Genomic DNA, 20,328 nt, shown 5'->3' on the forward strand with positions numbered 1-20,328 from the left:
AGGTGCTCGTCAGACCAGTTCTCAGCCAGTGTGTTTGTGTGTAAATGTTGTGAGGGGGAAGCCCTCGCAGCCAGACGTTCCGACTGAAGGAGAGCTGGATCTGGTTCTGGTTCTGTGAAGGGTTCAACTGTGACTTCTCATCCATCAGATCTTGAGCCAGAAAGGTGGGATTGATTTGAGCGTTTGACGGGAGCCTGAGAGGACTGTGAATGTGTTTGAGTTCATCACTGCAAGGATAAGACAGTTCCTCACAGGCGAGTGTTGCTTTTTAACTTCGATTACACTTTGTCTCCTGATGAAAATTGCCATTCTCAAATCATTCTTGTTAATTTTTCACTTCACTTTTCAGCATTGGTTATCTGTAGATTTATTGGGTTTTATTCTGACACCTTCAGCTCTTTCCTTGCCTCAAACCTGTTCCTTCATACTAAATGACATGCGCTGACTTGTGTCAGAGAGTCTACAGGTAATGCTTCGCACATCTTTGAGGGCATTTAAGGCTTTCAGAGAAGGTTTCCCTCAGGTACAAGTGAGGACGAACTTCTCTTTGACACACCTGATGAAATCTGTTGCCTTATCTGACGTGATGGGTTCATTTTCTGAGTCGATCGTGTCTCTAACACGACCGCCGTGTGCTGGCGTGTATGACAGAAATGTCTGGAATGTGAACTGCTGTCACCTTTATACGTATCACGGCAATGAAACGGAGAGTACACGACCTGTTGCTGAAAACGAACATTCTCGATTGGTGGGAAACAAATGCCTCACAGTTCTGAATTACGCTCACGGCCCATTAAAGAAGAAACAAACAGCCGACCAAAAATAACCTGCCTGACCACACTGACCAGGAACTCTCAAACAGATAACGCACACGAGCACAAAGAGACTCGCAGCCGTGTCCATGCGCCTGAATGACTTACTGTCTCGATCAAAAACTGAATCATTTCTTCTTCCTAATTTCATATTCTAGAGCTAAACAACAGCAGTGAGAGGTGATGAAACATGAGAAAACACAGACAGGGTGTGGCTCCACCAATGCACATGCATAAATAGGTAACTTATGTGTAGGCGGGCGTCACAGGCAGGTACAACACCTGGGAACTTCCTTATTGTGGAGCAGGAACAAATCCTCCTGTCCGAGTGATACGGTAGGCATTTATTGTTTAATCTTCCCCTCCATTTTGTTTCTCTCTTCGGGGTTTATCTCTGCTATTTCTCTGTGTGCCTTGCCTGACAGTATAGATGTATCTAAATACATGTTTTTGCGAAGAACAAACCCTCCCATCACAAGCTCGCTGCTTCCAAGGAAATTAAATTTGGCTTGCTGTAATGTGTTATTCCTGGCAAAAATGGAGAGATTTATTCAAAATGATTACATTGGCACATGCTGTCCAAATGCAGCCTGGGGCAGTCAGCGTGAGGGGACTCTAAGATCAAGGGTTAGAACATCATCTCTCTCCAGATTGTACAGCTGTGTTGTTCATCACTTCCATTGATACAGTAAATCTCGTCAGAGTCCGGCCTTGAACGCAACCCGTGTCGCTACTACTGAATTTGGCGATTTCAGTCAAAAGCCTCAGTTTGAGGTTGTTAATGTGTGAAGGACATGCATCATCATTTCAGCGTCTTCTGTCAGTCTTGATGGATACAAAAAAGAGTTCAGTTTAAAAGATGTAAGTTTTTGTGAAATCCCTTTAGAAATCTAGTCTTCCATCTGTGGGATCTTTCTGGATAAACCAAAAAATACCTCTCAGCTCTCATTACCACAGCCCAATTTTTACATGGGTGAATATTTTGTTTTTTACAACGCCGTAAGCACACTCATCAGTGAATCCAGACAATCCCGAGGGACTCGGGGTCACAGGGCACTCCGCTGATTTAGAGCAGAGATTTATAGGAAGCATATCTGTGGGATTTCTCCCCAAACTTCTCAGAATCAGAGGTCAGAGGGCGATCCTGCCCACATATAGTCCTCCTGAACACTTTATAAAGAAAAAAAATCCGTCTGGTTGCTGTCATTGATCTGCAGCTGAGAGGCTTCACCGTCTGCACCATGTTCTCCTCCGCCGTCCCATACAAGAACCAGCACTACAGCGAGCTGAGGAGCGACTGCATCACGGACAAGAAGCTGTTCGAGGATCCGGAGTTCCCAGCCACCAGTGCATCGCTGTACTTCAGGAAACCACCTCCCGGTTTTGTGGAGTGGAAACGACCTGGGGTGAGTGGCACAGGTGGAGGTCCGTCAGGGAATTTGCTCATTGCTGCAAATGAACGTAGTCACATTTTTAGTCTAATGTGGGATTTAATGTCATTATTTTGAAAGTGTTAAGCAGATGACTGAATTGTTCTGAATATCTTATTTTGGAAACCAGTGACAAAGGTAGTGTGATAAATAACAATAACAAAGTGACTTTCTCTCTTTAGCATCAAGCACATTACACACATTTTAATATTTTTCAGAGGTCAAATATAAACTGCTCAGAAATATGATGGACTATTGTCAAAAATTCCAAATGAAAATACAAAAAACAATTTAACTAAAAATGCCAAATATATGTAAAATATGCTTTTGATTTGGTAAAAACATGTCTCACAGATAAACTTTACTTTTTTCTTTTTATGCACAAAAGTCTTAGATGTGTATTAAGTCCATCGCATCATCTTTTCCATTGCAGGAGATAAGCAATGAACCCCGTCTGTTTGTGGAGGGCATCAGTGCTCACGACCTGAACCAGGGAGTTGTGGGAAACTGCTGGTTTGTCGCCGCCTGCTCCTGCCTGGCTTTGAAGCCAGACCTCTGGAAGAAGGTGAGTTAATTCACTTCCCTCATTCTGAACGCGTGAGCCGTGAATGTGCGCTGGCGTATTTAATGTTGGAAACCAAATATTAATGAGACTTTGTGAACTGTGCACGAAAAGAAGCACTGAGAAGGTGAAACATGAAACCAGGTGACGGAGCAGGTCAAATTTTAACATCATTTTAATATTCTTTAGTTAATAATTGCTGTTGAGCCTGAGATCAATAAACTAAACAAAAAAATAAACACAGTTGTATGCTTGATGGAACTGGAACGGGAGCACTTGGAGGATGTTAAGCTTCGTGTGGAAAGAATGTCACAGAACAAAATGTAACAGAGGGAGCAGCTGGACGTCAGCCAGTGTCACATATTTTGCTCTTATCTGTTGATAATTCGTTCCAGTTCAACGTTTCCCAATCATCCTTATTCACAAAACATAAATAAACCTGCATCTGACACGCGTTTACACTAAACACTTGAATTAAAGAAGCAACAGTATTAAAGTTGTTGAAGCTACCCTTCAATATAAAATACCCTCAGGATGACTGGATTAACTTCAGGGACAATGTTTTGATTCTGAAAATAATCATATCGGTCTCTACATACTGCAGCGGGAATTTTGGGGGAAAATACTGTGTGTGGAAATTTATTTCACCTACATTCATCCCTTGTGTTACAGTGATTATTTTGTTCATATACAGCATTAATGTCACACCTGAAAGTTCTGAGTACTTAATGGGCCTGTCGATTATATCACACGAGGGGCCACGTTTGATGCCCTGTTTTTGCGTGTGTGTTATCTCCAGGTGATTCCTAATCACAAGGATCAGGAGTGGGACCCGAAACACCCGGAGAGCTACGCCGGAATCTTCCACTTTCAGTTCTGGGTGTTCGGGGAGTGGGTGGACGTGGTGGTGGACGACCGGCTGCCTACGATCAACGGGGAACTCATCTACTGCCACTCGAAGAACAACAACGAGTTCTGGAGCGCCCTGCTGGAGAAGGCCTACGCCAAGTCAGTACACCTGAGCCACTCTGTCCACAGTTTGTTTAGTATTAGATGTAGTATTGATATACTAAAATCAATAATAAAGTAATAACTCTGGAGAATATTGTCTGTACATGTGAAAAGCATCTAAAGTGTTTTTATCTCTAAATAAGTAGAATGTATGATTAAAATCCCAATATGTCAATTATTGTGTTCAAATGTATTCTTAATCTCTTATCCTTTACATATTCTTCTATTTATTATATGTATATTATATATTACATAAGTAAACTTGTGATTTCTCTGTGTACAGGCTCGCCGGCTGCTATGAGGCCCTGGAGGGGGGAAACACCGGAGACGCCGTGGTGGATTTCAGCGGGGCCGTGTCCGAAGCCATCAACCTGGAGGCAGAAGCTTTCTACAAGGACCAGAAAAAACAGGACCAGCTGTTTGAGGATCTACTGAAGGTCTACGACCGTGGAGGGATCATAAGCTGCTCCATTAAGGTCTGCGCTTGGCTTGAATTATTGCCTCTTTGTCTCTTTTCTCTCAGAGAGAATCTGGCCAAATGACAAACAAGCTGTTATTTATGACTCCATCAGGCAGATCCTCATGAAATTGAGCTCAAGATGGCGAACGGGCTGGTGAAAGGCCACGCGTACTCGGTAACTGCGGTGAAGAAGGTGCGCCTGGGTCACGGGCTGCTGGCCTACTTCAAGAACGAAACCATTCCTCTGATCCGCATGAGGAACCCCTGGGGCAAGACTGAGTGGAATAGAGCCTGGAGTGACAGGTGGGAATTTCTTCTCCCCTATTTGGTTTGTTAAAGGTGATACTCCATACGGATTCTTTCAAAGGGCTTCAAAATGTAACACATTGCTCTTCAAATTGAGAGGAAGTGTTCACCTTCTTACACATTTCTTATTCTCCACTTCCATCTTCTATCTGCCCCATTAATCCCAAATAATCATATTTTTGCAAAAATATAGCTCGGACTACAGCATGAGCAGGAAGTAGGTGCTCTAAGGTGTGCAAACCGACAAACACTCCTACTCATAAGCTCACCTGGGGGCATGTGTGGCGTTTTTAAGAGTGTGTGAGAGACCAACACAGTCACGTTACCAGGCGGACTACAGGAGGTCATCTACTTTCAAACAAAACCCCAGAATTCATGCAGCATGAAGATCTGCAGTGCTATCACAATGCTGGCGGCCATCTTTTTCTGTGATCCTCATGAGAGATGAGATTTTTCAAGCCAAAAGTACGTGGTTGGTAATCCATTAGCTAATGTTAGCATTCAACCACGTCCTGGCTAATGTTACCGTTCGGTCACATCCAGTGCGTTTCACTTCCAGGATGTAATATTATTGATATATTAGAATGATTGTTTTCCTTTCCAATTGTCACATAACAAACATCTAACACTGTCCATCCGCGATGTTGGCTAGGAAGTGTTTGAATGCCGTTGTTAACAGAAGCCAGTGGGTTATTAAATATGTCAGGTTTGTCAGGTTCTCTATGTTTCCTCCACTTTCGACCTGACCTCAGAGGGAAATGGCCACTGCCGTGTGAACATAGTCTTGTAAGGCCAGTTTTAAAAGACCACAGAAAACACACGAAGGACCAAAAACATTAATTAACCAACTTGAACAACTATGATGGAATGTGATTTGGTGCTGGGATTTGGATTTAGTTACTTGAGTCTGGAGTCTATTCTTACTGAGACTTTCTGTGTGTTATACGTCTTCTGTGACATGGTAAGTGTTGTTAACCGACTCTGGGATGAGTAGAGCTGCTACATTAGTGGCAGTTATCTGGATCCAGTTAAGGAATACATATGAAAGTAATTTGCCAGGAGATGATCATGACTCTGTGGAGCGTGTGAGGTAAAAGAAGAGAAGGCGATAATGCTTCAAGTCAGTTTTTAAATCCAATGTGATGTACATCTGACTTTTAAAGCCACAGTTTAGAATGATTTATTTGTATCTAGCACTACCCGAGAAGTGTGTTAACAATCTTCTTTTACCTTGCTTGCTGGTCATCAGCTCTGAAGAATGGTCAAAGGTCGGAGACACCGAGCGAGGCAACCTCGGCATCACAGTTGAAGATGACGGGGAGTTCTGGTGAGTTTCTCTGGTTGCGACAGAACCACCTGCGGAGTTTATCTCCTCTTTCAACATTAATAATGCAGTTTCCCATTCACATCCACAGGATGTCATTCACAGACTGGTGCCAGTGCTTCACAGACGCAGATGTCTGCCGTCTCATCAACACCTCGCTGATCAGTGTTCACAAGACGTGGCATGAGGTCGTGCACTTCGGGAGCTGGACCAAAAACGCAGAGCCGCTGTTGAACCGCTGCGGTGGCTGTTCCAACCACAAGCGGACATTCCTGCAGAACCCACAGGTACTGAACGCTCCAGAAGGACTCTTTCATCACTGATACTGATACACATTTATCTATCTATATATATATATATATATTCACCTCTTGTCATCTTCTTTTACAGTACTTGTTCGATGTCACAAAGGAGGTTGATGAGGTCCTCATCTCCTTGCAACAAAAAGACATTAGAATCCAAAAAAAAGTTGGTAGAGGAGACAATCTAAGCATTGGCTTTGGTGTTTTCAAGGTAATGTATATTATCACACTTTCATCCATACTTTATTATGAAACATTGCACAAGTATCAAGGCGAGACTGACTAAATGCGAGTTCATCACAGAGGAAATGATGTTAGCCTGGGATGAGGACGTCAGTCAGAGGTCAGTTAGTTTTGGGGGAGAACAGGGTCATTTCATTACATGTTGGCTCATTCTGGATGAAGACTTTGGCTTCGTTTGACTTTTCCACTTGTTTGTTGAGCAGCTGTTGGATGATTGTAATGACAGGCAGACATTACTAAATAGGGTTATCAGAAACAAAACAGATAATTTCAACAAGAAACTAAATCATACGTGATTAAACAAAAAAAAAAACAAAAAAAAAACAAATACTTTCACAGAATGTGAAGTGCAGCCAAACACATTTAGACACAGTTCTTTTTTAACTCCCAGGAAGGTGAAAAGAGTTCAGACGTCTGTGTTCTGGTACCGGGCTCCTGCTGCTGTCAGAATCTGATGCATTGTGGTCGAATGTGAAAGAAAGCCGTGCGTGTTGCATTCCTTCAGCTTTAGAATATAATGTGCATAATGTTTAGCATGTGAAAACAAAAAATTCACAAAAAAAAGCTAAAAAGAATAAATAAAAGTGAAATACTGTATGAGTTTCGCAGTTGAGATGATTGTGCCTGGAACAGAGGGGTTTTTTTTGGTTTTTTTTTCACGTGACAGGGTGGTCTCCCCAGAGGGCTCCAGACTGTTTCTGTGGTCACTCACTTGGCATGGAAAAGCCTTCATGTCTGTGATTTGGTTAAAGAGCTGCAGCACTTTTGGGAAATGTGACTGTTTCTCCCTCTTTCCCAGAGTCTCAAACTAATAAATACTCTAGGAAAGACCTTTTTTCATATATTCGGTGCAGTCTGAAGTTGTGTCCGACAACACCAGCTTGGCTCAGTTGTTAAAGTGTCTCAAATAACATAATCAAGACCCCATAGGCATCCAGGAGTTGAGGGAACCTGAGCAAGTAAACAACAGTGGCTGAGCGGCAGCCCGCGGTCTCAGACTTTAAAAGACCCCTCATCTAACACATTTATAGACAAACAAACCAGTAAACTCAGTAATGCGTCTCAAGAAAGTTCTCAACTGAATTGTAAAGTCAACACAGTCCTCTCCTGCAGCTGTAAAAACCTGCCAAACTAGATTTTATCCGGCCGGCTGCGATTAGATTGCCACATTCAAATGTGGCAATGCTGACGTCACATTTCCCGCAATGTGATTTACTTGTCTGAGATCTAAGTTTAAACACACACACGCACGCCGGCATACACACACATGCACACACATACTATTCACTCTTATCGTGCTTACAGAAGTGCTGCCAAAGCGGCAAGGCTCTGGAAACCAGTAAATGTTAGGGCCACAAGGAGCAAGTGACTTGCACACTGATGAGCTGCAGTGAGAGATCCTCCAGCTGACGGACTGCAGACCCTCACTTTACATTTTCTTGTTTGAGAAGTTTGTCAGTGGACATCACAGCAACTCAGTGATAGCCTGAGTTTTCAGCACTTACTATGCTAACCTGGGGCTGTTTGTGCTCAGACAAGAACAATATGCGGTGTGATCCAGGGGCCGGTCCGACAGGATTTCTTTGTTGTTTAACCGACACACAGGTCATGTCACCAGTGCAACGATTAAATTGGTCTCTATTGTCAATAACACTATAAAATAAATAATAAAAAATTAAAAAAAAAACACCCTCATGTTAAATACAAATTCTATTCTCTATTCTGCCACCAGGAGGCAGAAGAATGTGTGTATTGCCTGTTATTTACAGTTTTAACCTGAACTATTCTGAGACGAGGACCAGCATCATCTCCAGTTGCTGATCATATTCAGGTTGTCACGTTAGAAACCTGGTTGTTCGTATCCGCGTTTAGGTGATTCCCACAGCATCCAGGTTCACGGTCGTCTGTGTTCAGCTGTGTCTTCGATCTGATTCAGATTTTTTTTTTACATTGGCCCATTTTAGCTCTCAAACTGCGTACGCGTTGCACCACATGAAATACGTTAAAGTTAAAGGACAAGTTCACGCAAAGGTTAAAATTTGTTCATCACCTGCTCAGCCTCAAGCTGATGGAAAGTCCGGTGGAGTTTTGAAGTCAGCAAAACAAATTGTGGAGCGGCGTTCTTCTGAACAACAGATTACACCAAAAATCCTGCATCCAAACCCACCCTGTATGCAAGGAAATATATTATCATGGACTATATGTTAAAAGTCTATTCACAGCAACTTCCCTTGTCTTGTCATGTAGTTTATTCCGTCTTTGACAAACATGAGAGAATGCTCTTCTATCTCAGCCACTGTGTTCAGCGCCAACAAACAATGCTCAGAGACCTGCATCCGGTCAATGTAAACCAATGTAAGCCAGTGATTTATTTTCATTTAATTCTCTAATCAAAGCCCAAATGTGTTTGTTTTTTTTTCATTCGCAGGTGGAACTGAACAGGAAGTATCGGCTGCACGACATCCTGACCCAACAGTGCGTGGCCACGTCCACCTACATCAACGCCCGCGCAGTGTTCATGAGAGTCACGCTCTCGCAGGGCCGCTACGTCATCATCCCCACCACCTTCGAGCCTCTGACGCTGGGGGACTACATGCTCCGAGTATTCACAGACGTGGACTCGGGCTGCAGGTACGGCTGCGATGGAGGCGTGATGTCGAAACCAGAGATGAGGGCTGTCAGACAGAAGTGTAAATGTTCACATGTCATACAATTATCGGGTCTTGGGAGACGTCGATGGGGAAATCGAGAATGCAGCTGTTCTCTGGCTTTTTCGTTTCAGACGCTGGTTTATGGAAAATCTCCAAGAAAAGCAAATGAGAATGTTTTTGGGGGGGAACGGAGACTATAAAACTATGTTCGAATTAAATCTCCTCTTGGCCAAAGATTTTGTTTTGCCAGATTTAGAGGCAGGCCTTGGCAGAACCGAAACATAGACCCAACTCTTGTTTGCTCTCACACGGGTCATCAAAGCGTGCTAGCTCAACTGCTGTTGTGTTAATGAAACATAATGTCTTCCATCTTGCTGATAGCGAGATGTAGGACAGAGTACCAAGATAGAGGAACTCCCATTTTTTTTTCTCCCAGCCCTTTAAGCTCTCCTCTACTCTCACAGGGAGTTGACAGAGGATAAACCACGAGTCAGATGCTGGAGTTCATTCCTCGGATACCCACAAGCTGTGAGTCATGTCTACGTCCATGAAGCCGAGGGGCTGCAGAACCAGGACAGCTCAGGAGGTCAGAGGACTTTACGCCAAACCTACTAATCGCTTTGATCAGCCTGTGGTCCAATACGTTCGTTTGCTGAGGTGTGTCTTTTACATGTTTCCACGCAGGTGCAGACCCCTATGTGATCATATACTGCGAGGGCCGCTCAGTAAGATCCACCATCAAGAAGGACACCTTGAAACCAGAGTTTGCGACAAGCGGCGTTTTCTACAGGAAGAAGCCCAGAAAGCCCATAACTATAGAGGTGAGGCGGCAGCTCTTGGCCCCCGATGACAGTAATTCACCTCAGTGAAATATTCATACAAAAGTAACTTGTTAAGCTGCCACTAATATACTTCAGTTATTCTATTATGCTTTTTTTGTATTTTCCCTTTCCTCCAGTGTTTTATGTAGATTCTTGTGCATGTAAAAGATCTTTGAAGTTAAAAAGGTCCGAGGCCACACCAACCGAAGCGCCTCGCTCCCACAAAAAAATGTTGCCCCTGAAACGCCTTGTCAGTTGTCCCGCTTTTGATTCCTGTGACTTTGTGACATCACACTGCCTCACCATATCGCACTTTTGTACAATTTATGAAGAGCAGCTATTTTGGCACGTAAGAACTGATTTAACACAGCTGCTCTGGTGCTGGGTCAGCCATGTATGAGCTGACCAGAGCAGACTGAGGAGCTAAAACAGAGCATTCCACAGGTCAGAGAGGGCATACAGAGCACACTGATGTGTTTTTTTTTAGCATTAAAGCCTATGAATATATTCTAGTAGTAACCCAAAATAAAACTATGAACCTGAAAATGAGCATAATATAAAATAAGTATATTCTGTGCCTATGGTAACCAATGATAAGATGAACAGACTGAGCTTAATGGACTAGAAAAGCTCACATTTAACTCATGAGACAGATGTAATAGCAGCTTGTAAAGCGGACTGCTCTTCCTCAGGTGTGGAACAGCAACGCGGTGAAGGACGAGTTCATGGGCCAGGTGGTGCTGTCCGGGTCGGTGAAGGACCCGTCTTCCCCTCAGAGGCTCCAGCTGAGGAAACGTGGACGGCAGCAGGCGGATGAGATGCCCGGTTTCATCAGTCTGAGGATCTGCACTTCCACTCAGCTGACCGCCATCTGATCACGTCGGTGACCTGAGAGAGAGACGAGTATATTTTCTCGTCTGAACTATACGGTGAGACTGATGGGACAGGAGGCATCGATCAAAGCACCGACAACACCACCACCGCTGGATGCGGACCATGCTTGAGGAGAAATTTACATTATTGAATGATGTTGTTGAATTGTTTTTAAAGTTGAGAGGTGAGCAGGGCACTATTGGACAGACTGAATGTCGTTTTTTAAAATCAAGATGTTTAAACTTTTGACTTTTTTCTTTTTTACAATTTAAATGATATTGACGTTTTCTAAGTTGATTGTAAAGATATCAGATGTGACGCTAATTTGTCATTCGAGTCTTACCATACGTTAGTCTCCTTAATGCACATATGACACATACATCATGTATCATCTATTACTTTCATGCATGTTCTGTTCCTCTTATTGATCAGTTCAGTTCATCATGTTTTATTCTCGTCACAGTCGCCAGAATAAAATGTCTGAACACTACAAACATATTTAAATTTGAACAGCTAAGGTAAGACAGCAGCCAAACCTGGGACCAATGTTGAAGATGGTGTTTCAACAACTGTAGTCATGTAACCACCAGAAATTTGAACTAGACATGGGGGAGTTTCCAACAGTAGTGCATGACGTACTTAAAAGTCACACATAGTTTAAAAAAAAGATGTTAAAATATTACTTGAGTAAACGTAAAGGTCACCCATATGGATGTTCATTGAGTAAAAGTGTTAAAGTATCAAATATTAACTGTACTTAAGTATCAAAAGAAAAAATAAAGAAGTGATACTTTTGTTTATACGCTTGTTCTATGGGCCTGATTACTGACCTGTTATCACTTACCAGATCTGATATTCTGACATAACGCAAGCAAGCAGCAACTATGAACTAAAGTAATCACATAACTGTAGTGGAGTACAAGTACAATATCTGCTCATTGATCTTGTCATTAAACCTAAAGAAACGTACATTTCAACATATCCTTGTTTTGGCGATGAAGTTTGACTGGCAGAACCCTGAATGGCACAAACGACTCAAACGAAATTCAACCTCAGAACCATGAAAACCTTACAGGCATGGCAACAACTTTTTTGGTTTTCTTCCTCTTTTTATTTCAGTCCAGTTCCCAAACTGCAATATTTTGATTTTTTTTACACTCAAGACACAGCCATGCACAATTCAAAGTTCAAAAAGTCTATTGCTTCAACCACAATTAAAAATAGTTTATCCAAAACCTCATTTCCCCGTCGCTCGTTTGTCCTTTTTCAAAGATAGGGAAAGGCCTGCTGAGGTATGCCAGATGGATCAGCAGTTTTTACAAAGCTAGACAATAATAAGAGTAATAATAATAATAATAATGATAATAATAATTTAAAAAGTAACATTTTTTGTCTTTGTTCCATTCTCTTGATACACATTAATAGAGGAATTTTCACACCACGTGTACAGGTTTACACATTCAGAAGATAGGAATGTACAGGAGCAACCACAGAAAAGGGGCACGTCAGCGGCGTCTCTTGTCCCGAACAGAAATTCACCTTTTTTGTGCTCATAGTTCCGACCTGTACATGAGACAGAGGCCAAACGTCCAGAGGGGAGGCCGGCGGAGCTTCCTGACAAGGCCACCCACACCTACCGCACGCACACATACATGTACTAACACTCAGCAGTGGTACTCGGGACAGACTGTGTGGGCCCGCACACAGAGTGCTGCATCCAAAACCGGCTCTCTGTCCAGATGAAGGAGTGTCCGACAAAGCCCCCCAAAGCAGCAGAGCTGGATCCAGGAGTGTGGAGACGGCGCGTGTGTGTGTTTGCTTTTTCTCTCTCTCTCTCTCTTTTTTTTTTTTTTTTTGATTCCCCAGGGTGCAAAACATTTATTGATACATAGAGCAACCTGAATATTGTCATTTTAAGTTACATAATTCTGAAAAAAAAAAGGGGGCGGGGTGGGTGGTTGTCCCACCATATTTACATACATACATACATATCCTAACAATCTTAACCTATTTGAAGATGAAATACAGTGTATAGTTTGTTTTACATGCATGAATTCTGTTGCGTCCTCCGGTCTAGCGTCACTCCTTCATCTTCTGTAAATTTGCTGTACAATGGAGGTACAATATGACTAAGCAGCTACCCTGCACCTCAGAGTCAAGGTGGACAACACGAGTGAGGCATCTTCTAGTGCAGATTGAGGTAGCCCCCTAACACACACACACACACACACACGCAGACACACACGCTCGCACGCGGAGGGATGCTACACGGGAAATTGCCAGACGAAGCTACCAAGCACTGACACTTCTGTACAGGAGTTCAAACGCCAACCAGGCGAGTATGGAGGGAATGTCAGCGAACAAAGTGAACCCTCTTACTGCGGATTCTGTTTCCAGGTACAATCATAAAAAAAAATGGCACTCAGCGCTTCGCTCTGTGGATAACATTCCCCCTCTTTGAATCTGCCACACGTTTCAAAGACACCACGACAAGATGTATGGGGGAAAAAAAAACAAACCTCACATAAGACACGGTTTAAAAGACAAAAAGGACACTGAAGCATGAAGCAGGAGGGGTGCAGGTGGGCGAGGAGGACGGTCGGTTGCCCGGCGTTGTGGTGGACGTGCATGTTTTATATTCAGTCCTAACAGGAAGGTTTTTTGGGTTGCCATCTCATCCAGATTCATATCGTCACAGCCACATAATGTGCTCAGCAACACAAAACTTCTTTAGTCTGCATTATACATTTCTCTTCAGACTTTAAAGTTCAGATGTCTCTCCGTTTGTTGGGGAAATGATGTCAAGTCACCACAGTGAATTCTGGATATTTTACATTTGCACGATTGTTTTTTTTTTGTTTGTTTGTTTTTTTGTGCATCTTTCCTGCTTAACATTTAAGGTCACAGGGATACTCGGGGGTGCTGTGTGAATTTCTAATAGTGTGCAGCAGGAGACCTCCAGCTCACTATGGGTAGAAAGTTACATTTCTGTTGAGTCTCTGAATCAGCTTGTTTTTCCTTCTATTTCATACTTAAAGGTGCAATATGTAAGAAATTGGCCACCTCTTGAATTAATTCTCCAAACATTTAAGAGGCGGCATGAGGCTGGGGCTAGCTGCTTAGCACGCTAACGTCAGTAGATATCTCTGCAAAACAACATCCAGACAGTTGTTGTTTCTTCACACTCTGTTGATAATGTTAGTTCACTCAAAGTTCTTACATACTGCACCTTAATATAAAGAAGAGATTGGCCTTAACTAAACAATAGATATTGAATTTACCAAATTCTGATTCATTTACAACATGAAAATAAAAAACAGAAAGCCACGTGTACTGAATACCTCTGGATGATCCTGTTTCAGATGCTTATTCACAGTGACGGTTGAATTTGAACATCACACAATGAAGCTTTTTTCAGTCATTCTAATAGTTTCCAGCACCAAATGTTGATTTATCATCACAAAAGTATCAACCCCAATAACTTAATACGTTACACCTTCCTACATTATATCTAAAATATACAAGTTTACAAGTAAAGTTACTATCATTTTTAGATGCTGTTAAATTTGACCTTTAACGCAGGCAAACTGTGTGACGGTGTTCCAACACATCAGATGTTTATGATGTTAAAGATAATAATATTTAGCCAATTCTAGAGAGAAAAATGAGCGAATGAACTGCAGCTAACCTGAACGTCAGAGACACCCGTCACATGAGACCCGTATCTCTTCAACGATATGAAGCGGATTATCGAGGGATGTTTAAAGCTGGCATAGGTCATCTGAAATCTTTCTCGACTGTTTCCCCTGTAGCTGCACCCCTGCACACATTCACACATTCACACACACACACACAAGCACACAAATATGCCACCTCGAGGTGTGACAATCTGCAGAGGAGTAGCGGTGTTTCTCCACAGAGCCATAGTCATGCAGGCAAAGGTTGGGTCCCAGAGTCACTCTCTCACATCAGCTGGTCACTGCGGGTGCAAGTGTGGCCTGATTGTGCTCCACGGAGGGACTAGGAGAGGTAAGACTAACCCTATAGGTCTGGACAGGGAAGGATTCACAGGCTCTTTAGTTTTCGTCAGTTTCTCCTCCTCGGGTTTCTTCTTGAATATGAGCACGTTTTCTCTTCCGCTTTTGTTTTTCTCCGTTTGGGTTAGCGACTGCTGCCAAACAAGACGTATGACACAAAGAGATGTGCACAGTTTGTACACACACAGGCACGCGCACTCACACACACGCACACACACACACACACACACACACACACACACACTTGTGATGGACTGCTCTACATGTACAGAGTGCTGGAGAAGTAAACGAGGAGGCAAAGGTCTGTTCAGCAGCATTGGGCCGAGAGGCTGCAAGGCCAGATGTCCGTCCTACATATGAGGCCTGGGGGTCTTTTGTCCTTGTGCTGTCACTGTAAGTCACACAAACCCCCCCTCTCCTTGTGCTGTCGCCGTCACGTCACCCACCACCCCATACACCCAAGCCCCTGCCCCCATGAACGCACACATCACAGGCAGGGCTCCAGCCTCGGGTGGGGACACCTAGGGCACACCCTAGCGACTGCTGTTCTTTATGGCTTCCTTCGCAGCTACAATCAGAGGCGTCAGGCTGGATAGAGGCTTCGCCAGCTTGAGGAAGGAATGCTGCAGAGGACAGAAAGCATGAAAAAAGTTAGATACTGAGCCAAAGAGAGATAAAATTATAAATTGTTTACTTTAAGTGATGATTTGGTGACAACTCAAGGATGTGCAGAAGCAGGGGTCTAATAACAGACACTCGCCAAGTCTGAAATCCATTTTTATCTCAGTTTGGGATGACATTTAGGATCTCTGGTACTTATAAAATATATCAGTGCTGCATTTAGGAAAAAATCTTATCAAGGAAAAAGATATTAGGCTACAGGACTGTCCTAATTGAAGCATTTCTTAAGTTCCTTAGGATAGAACAGATCTAGCCCAAAAATGGCAAAGGGTTCTACCTGGAGTAGTTCCTTGGCGGAGCCTCTGCGGTCCACATCCATCTCCAGACAGCGGTTGAGGAAGTCTCTGAACACAGATGACAGCCTCTCTGGGTTTTGCAGCTCTGGAGTCCCGTTGGTAGCTATCAGGTACAGCGCCTGGAAATATGGAGGAAACAGACTGCCGCATGAGGGCACCACAAAAATCTGCCTGCATGCCGTACGACCACCAGCGTGGTAACATCATGAGTCGTGTGTCCTGGCTGCACTTCCTGTCTTACCCTGAGTGGATTCTCATTCAGATAGGGCGGTTCTCCCTCCACCATCTCTATCGCCATGATTCCCAGAGACCAGATATCCACTTTCGGGCCGTACGCCTTCCGGGTCACCACCTCTGGTGCCATCCAGTAGGGCGTTCCCACCATCGTGCTGCGCTTGTTCTGCTCTGGAGTGATCTGGGCACAGAAGCCAAAGTCGGCTGCAGGGGGAGACAGAGGGAGAGAGGAGTGGTGGTGCGTTAGATCATGAGTTTGCATTCTGCTTTAGTGCATAAAACACACCGTTTTCATACTTTGTATTTATGCCAGTTACATTTCAGAAGTCTGGTGCTTTTTTAAATGTAATTCTACCTTATAAAAAGACAAGGATAAACTCTAAATAAAGACTTACTGAGCTTGACAGATCCGTCCATACCCAAGAGTATGTTGTCACTCTTTATATCTCTATGGATCACCTGGTTTGAGTGTAGGAAGTCTAGGGCTTGGAGACACTGAAGAGAGAGAGAGGGAAAAAAAGCTTAAAAATATGCCTGAAGAACACACATTCACAAGAAAAAAGGGAAGCTTGTGCTAAACATACATTTGCACAGTCTTTTTCTCTTGGCTGGGCAAAGTGTTAAGGAGACAGACAGTCAAGTCACAGAGGCAGTGGGCGGTGTTGCTGATGTCTAAACTTGGCTTCTTACCTCTCTGCAGACCGCAGCAATCTGGCCCTCGTCCATGCAGGTCTCTGTCACTACATCTGTCAACGAGCCGCCGGCCAAGTACTCCATCACCACCCATAGCTCATCTCCTACTAAATAACTAAAAAAGGCAGAAAAAGAAACGTGCCAAATTTATTGTGGTTTTATTTTGACATGCACATCGTTTAGGGGTTTTCACTTGGGTGGTCACAAGAGGTTGATGCAGGCACACATGCAGAGAATACGAGCAAATCTTTCTTCGGAGAGAAAACAAATGGCGTAGTTATTCTTCGTTTAAAACAGTAGGGGGCAGTAATGCTCCTCAAGATGAACGCTGACTACCATTAAAAGGCAAAAGGAGGAAGAAGAAGTAGCTGAAGAAGAAGAAAAAGGCTCTGGGATGATTTGCTTGGAGGATCCCTCAATGTCATTACGGTAACAACGTGCAGCGACCTTGACCAAGATCTGAACATAAATCAGTCGCTGTTTGCAAATTAACGTCAGAGATGTTGAGACTGCCGCATGAACTCATTTGTGTTAGAAACTTGGACCATCTTACAAAAACAAAAAAATGCTTTACATGTGCAACACACTTATAATAACTGTACTGGATGATGAAATGTCCTTTATGCCAAACATCTGCTGCTTTCAGCTTTTCAAAAGTGAGGATTTCCTGCTTGCCCCTCTATTTTTTTAACAGGAAATGGAGTATCTCTAACAATTCAGAGACATCACCTTGGGCTGTGATTTCTCTTCTATATTTATATTCATGTGAGACTGACCTGTCTAGGTAGTTCACTATATTGGAGTTTTTGTTTTCCCTCATCACCAGGATCTCATTGATGATCAGCTCTTTCTTGGGCTGCTGCTGCAGGTTCATCTGCTTGATGGCCACCTGAGAACGAAGAGTCAGTCTGATTAGCGAGGACAAAGAAATGACATACAGCATCCGCATATTTTTTCATCATCTTAAGAATCTGACCCACCTCTTGGCCGGTTGCTATGTCGATGGCAGTGTAAACAGTGCCGGACGCTCTGGTGGAACAAAAGATCATCATCACGTTAATGTGGCATTGAAGACACTTACAGACATTTAATTTGCTAACCCTAACCCTATATACATTGCAGAAAAAAAGAAAATATGTACCTATGCATACAAAAAAACCATACATGCGCTTTGACAAATATATAATATAGTAAAATAAGTTCAAAATCTGTTATAAATCATCCTGTCAGTAAGTTCCCCAGATCACCATAATGCATAAAAGGTCCTCAGGTCTAATTGACACTAATTGAGTAATATTCTTACTTGGTTAGAATATTACATTAAGGTCCTATCAGCCCTATGTTTTGGTTGAATGCCAATATAAATACATTAGAATTCATTCTTTCCAGGAGGAAGAATCATAAACCATATGAACTGCCTCGCTGCAAAAAGTTCAAATCTTGTTTTATTCCCATGCGCGGTGTATAAGTGTTCCTTGTGGAGGGTCTGGAACTTTATCATTGAATTTGTGTGCAAAAACTGGCTGAGATAAAGACATTTTAGCTTGTATGCGCTAATTTTACCACAGAAACGAAACTGCTATTAAATTACTTCAGCGGTGATGAGCTCAGACGCCGCAGCCACACGGAATTTACGGTTTTACAATCGTCAGTCAAAGGAATGGAATGCAGCCACTCTGTCCCTATTTGGAAGTGTAACTCACGACACTGAAAACCTTTCTCTCTTTTTTCTCTCTCGTTGCCAACTGCACCTGTGCACTGTCAGAAGCTATGAATAATGAAGCACAGTTCCTGGTCCTAATAAGTTACAGATAACCCAGCAGAGAGTAAATAGACTGCTATCTGCTGATCGAGATAAGAGCTTCCTGATCAAATATGGAAATAGTGAGCATGAGCAGATAACAACAACCACACAGTTTTTATCTGCTCAGATGTGAAGAGGGGAGAGAGTGACAGAACAGCGGCAGCGAGGAGAGAGGGAGATGGCTGAGCTAATCTAGCCCAAGGCCATTTCAGGATACGGTTCTCATTTCCTCTCTACTTATTTTTTTCTCCCAGCCCTTCAACCTGACCCTCCCTCTGCCTCTGTCTCACTGAAGTGGTCACCACAGCTCCATCTCCCTCCCAGTGAGAGTGACTGCTCTTGAAATTGCCCCATTTCAGTAACTGTGATGACTGGTTTCATGGACTTACCCTTGTCCTATTTTCTCGAAGCGCGTGTACTTCTTTTTGGGATCCCCCACGCTCACGATACTCCCTGAGTCGGAGAGAAAGCAGATATATAATGAGCGAGCTTGTGTGGGCGCAAACAGCCATGACGGCCTTTCACACAAACACACAAATACACAGGAATCGTCGCTGTAACAGAGAAGCCAGAGAGAGTCTGGACTTTCTATTTCAGACATAGCCTGCCTCAGAGTGTAACAGCTCTACTTTTTTGATGCACTCTGATAATTTAGACGAGTGTAGTGAAGGCCACAAAGTACGTCTACATCCAAATTTGATCAGATTCTTGCTCCCTGTTCCTCTGCATATTATTTTGTGCACTAGAAGTAATATGCCGCTGGAAACCAAATATTCCAGTCCTTTCCTCTGAATCACCACACAGGGAATTATTAGACGTGTCCTTAGTATTGTCTCTTAGAATGTGTGGATTCTGATGTTAGGAGGACTTTACATTCAACAATTCTGGATGATTATGATGTTCTTTAAAGACTCCAAAGCTAGAAATGTAAAGCATAGTTATAAGAGGTCATGAATATCCAAAATGCATTATAATATGATCATAACTCATTATTACAGTGATGTCTATAATGCACTATAAACATTAGTGCATTGGACTGCTCTGACTTTACAACAAACATGTTTTGGCCTGCTCTTGCATTGATTTTATCTAATTTTTTACACTTTACTCAAAGCTACAGAGACCGCTTATAGTCATGTATAACTGACCTGTGAAGTATTACATCTCCCTGTATCCTCGGGACATTCCTTACTTTATGTAAAGCCCCCAGTGGCCACTTAAAGTAACTTATTATCACATTATGATGCATTGTGATAGTGATCATAATGTGTTAAAAATATAAAAACTTGATCTAACGATGATCTTTGCAAACATAGTGTGTTGCAATTGTGAGGTACTGACACTTTACCTTATAAGTCGTTATTAAATACTTTATAATTTGACTACTATTATGCATTCTGAATATTTACGATTGCTTTAAACAATGATTATACAACACTATATGTGCATTACAACACATCAATCATTTACAAAGATGTATTTACAGCTAGTTAAAAATGCTGTAGGACCCTCAGTCTTTATGAAACTCTGCCCCTATACATGTAAAAATTATACACAGACACATACTGAGTCTTTCCAGAATCTCCTCATCCGTCATTTTGGACTTCTTCCTCTGGCGGTCAGTGTGCCGGTACATTGTGTTGGACGTGTTTTCCGGCTGGACCTGCGATTCTGGAGGAGTCAACACTTCTTTCACAGGGGTAGGAGGCTTTGGTGGGTCCATGACGGAGCGCGTGTAGATCTGCGGGGGGGGAAAAGAGTCAGACGTGCTGAGGGGACTACAGTCGC

At 42.9% G+C, this 20,328-nt stretch overlaps 2 protein-coding genes across 13 annotated transcripts in view; one reads left to right on the forward strand and one right to left on the reverse strand.

Moving 5' to 3' along the window:
* Nucleotides 1-11,597, forward strand: LOC119031934 (calpain-5-like). Of its 3 annotated transcripts, none has more exons than XM_037120742.1 (13): nucleotides 1-254; nucleotides 2,030-2,218; nucleotides 2,676-2,807; nucleotides 3,604-3,812; nucleotides 4,099-4,291; nucleotides 4,388-4,578; nucleotides 5,831-5,908; nucleotides 5,997-6,192; nucleotides 6,296-6,418; nucleotides 8,879-9,081; nucleotides 9,566-9,687; nucleotides 9,786-9,922; nucleotides 10,615-11,597. In XM_037120742.1, exons 2-13 carry the CDS (start codon nucleotides 2,054-2,056, stop codon nucleotides 10,795-10,797), a joined length of 1,932 nt encoding a protein of 643 aa, XP_036976637.1. In that variant the 5' UTR covers nucleotides 1-254; nucleotides 2,030-2,053; the 3' UTR covers nucleotides 10,798-11,597. The 3 variants fall into 3 exon arrangements, with proteins under 3 accessions (XP_036976637.1, XP_036976639.1, XP_036976638.1); XM_037120744.1 differs by having other exon boundaries at nucleotides 5-164; XM_037120743.1 differs by lacking the exon at nucleotides 1-254 and adding an exon at nucleotides 367-1,148.
* A 283-nt stretch (nucleotides 11,598-11,880) lies between these two features.
* The window catches only part of LOC119031935 (serine/threonine-protein kinase PAK 3), a 51,746-nt gene continuing 43,298 nt past the window's right edge, over nucleotides 11,881-20,328 (reverse strand). For all 10 annotated transcript variants that reach the window (XM_037120749.1, XM_037120755.1, XM_037120745.1 and 7 more), the window contains 9 exons: nucleotides 20,107-20,281; nucleotides 18,930-18,993; nucleotides 17,717-17,765; nucleotides 17,513-17,625; nucleotides 16,734-16,851; nucleotides 16,439-16,538; nucleotides 16,051-16,247; nucleotides 15,791-15,928; nucleotides 11,881-15,455 (listed from right to left, as the gene is read on the reverse strand). In XM_037120749.1, the coding sequence (XP_036976644.1) occupies nucleotides 15,366-15,455; nucleotides 15,791-15,928; nucleotides 16,051-16,247; nucleotides 16,439-16,538; nucleotides 16,734-16,851; nucleotides 17,513-17,625; nucleotides 17,717-17,765; nucleotides 18,930-18,993; nucleotides 20,107-20,281 (1,044 nt within the window). In that variant the 3' untranslated portion in view covers nucleotides 11,881-15,365. The remainder of the gene's footprint in view (nucleotides 15,456-15,790; nucleotides 15,929-16,050; nucleotides 16,248-16,438; nucleotides 16,539-16,733; nucleotides 16,852-17,512; nucleotides 17,626-17,716; nucleotides 17,766-18,929; nucleotides 18,994-20,106; nucleotides 20,282-20,328) is intronic.

The sequence above is a fragment of the Acanthopagrus latus genome, chromosome 13, assembly GCF_904848185.1.
Source record: "Acanthopagrus latus isolate v.2019 chromosome 13, fAcaLat1.1, whole genome shotgun sequence".
NCBI classification, from domain to species: Eukaryota; Metazoa; Chordata; class Actinopteri; order Spariformes; family Sparidae; genus Acanthopagrus; species Acanthopagrus latus.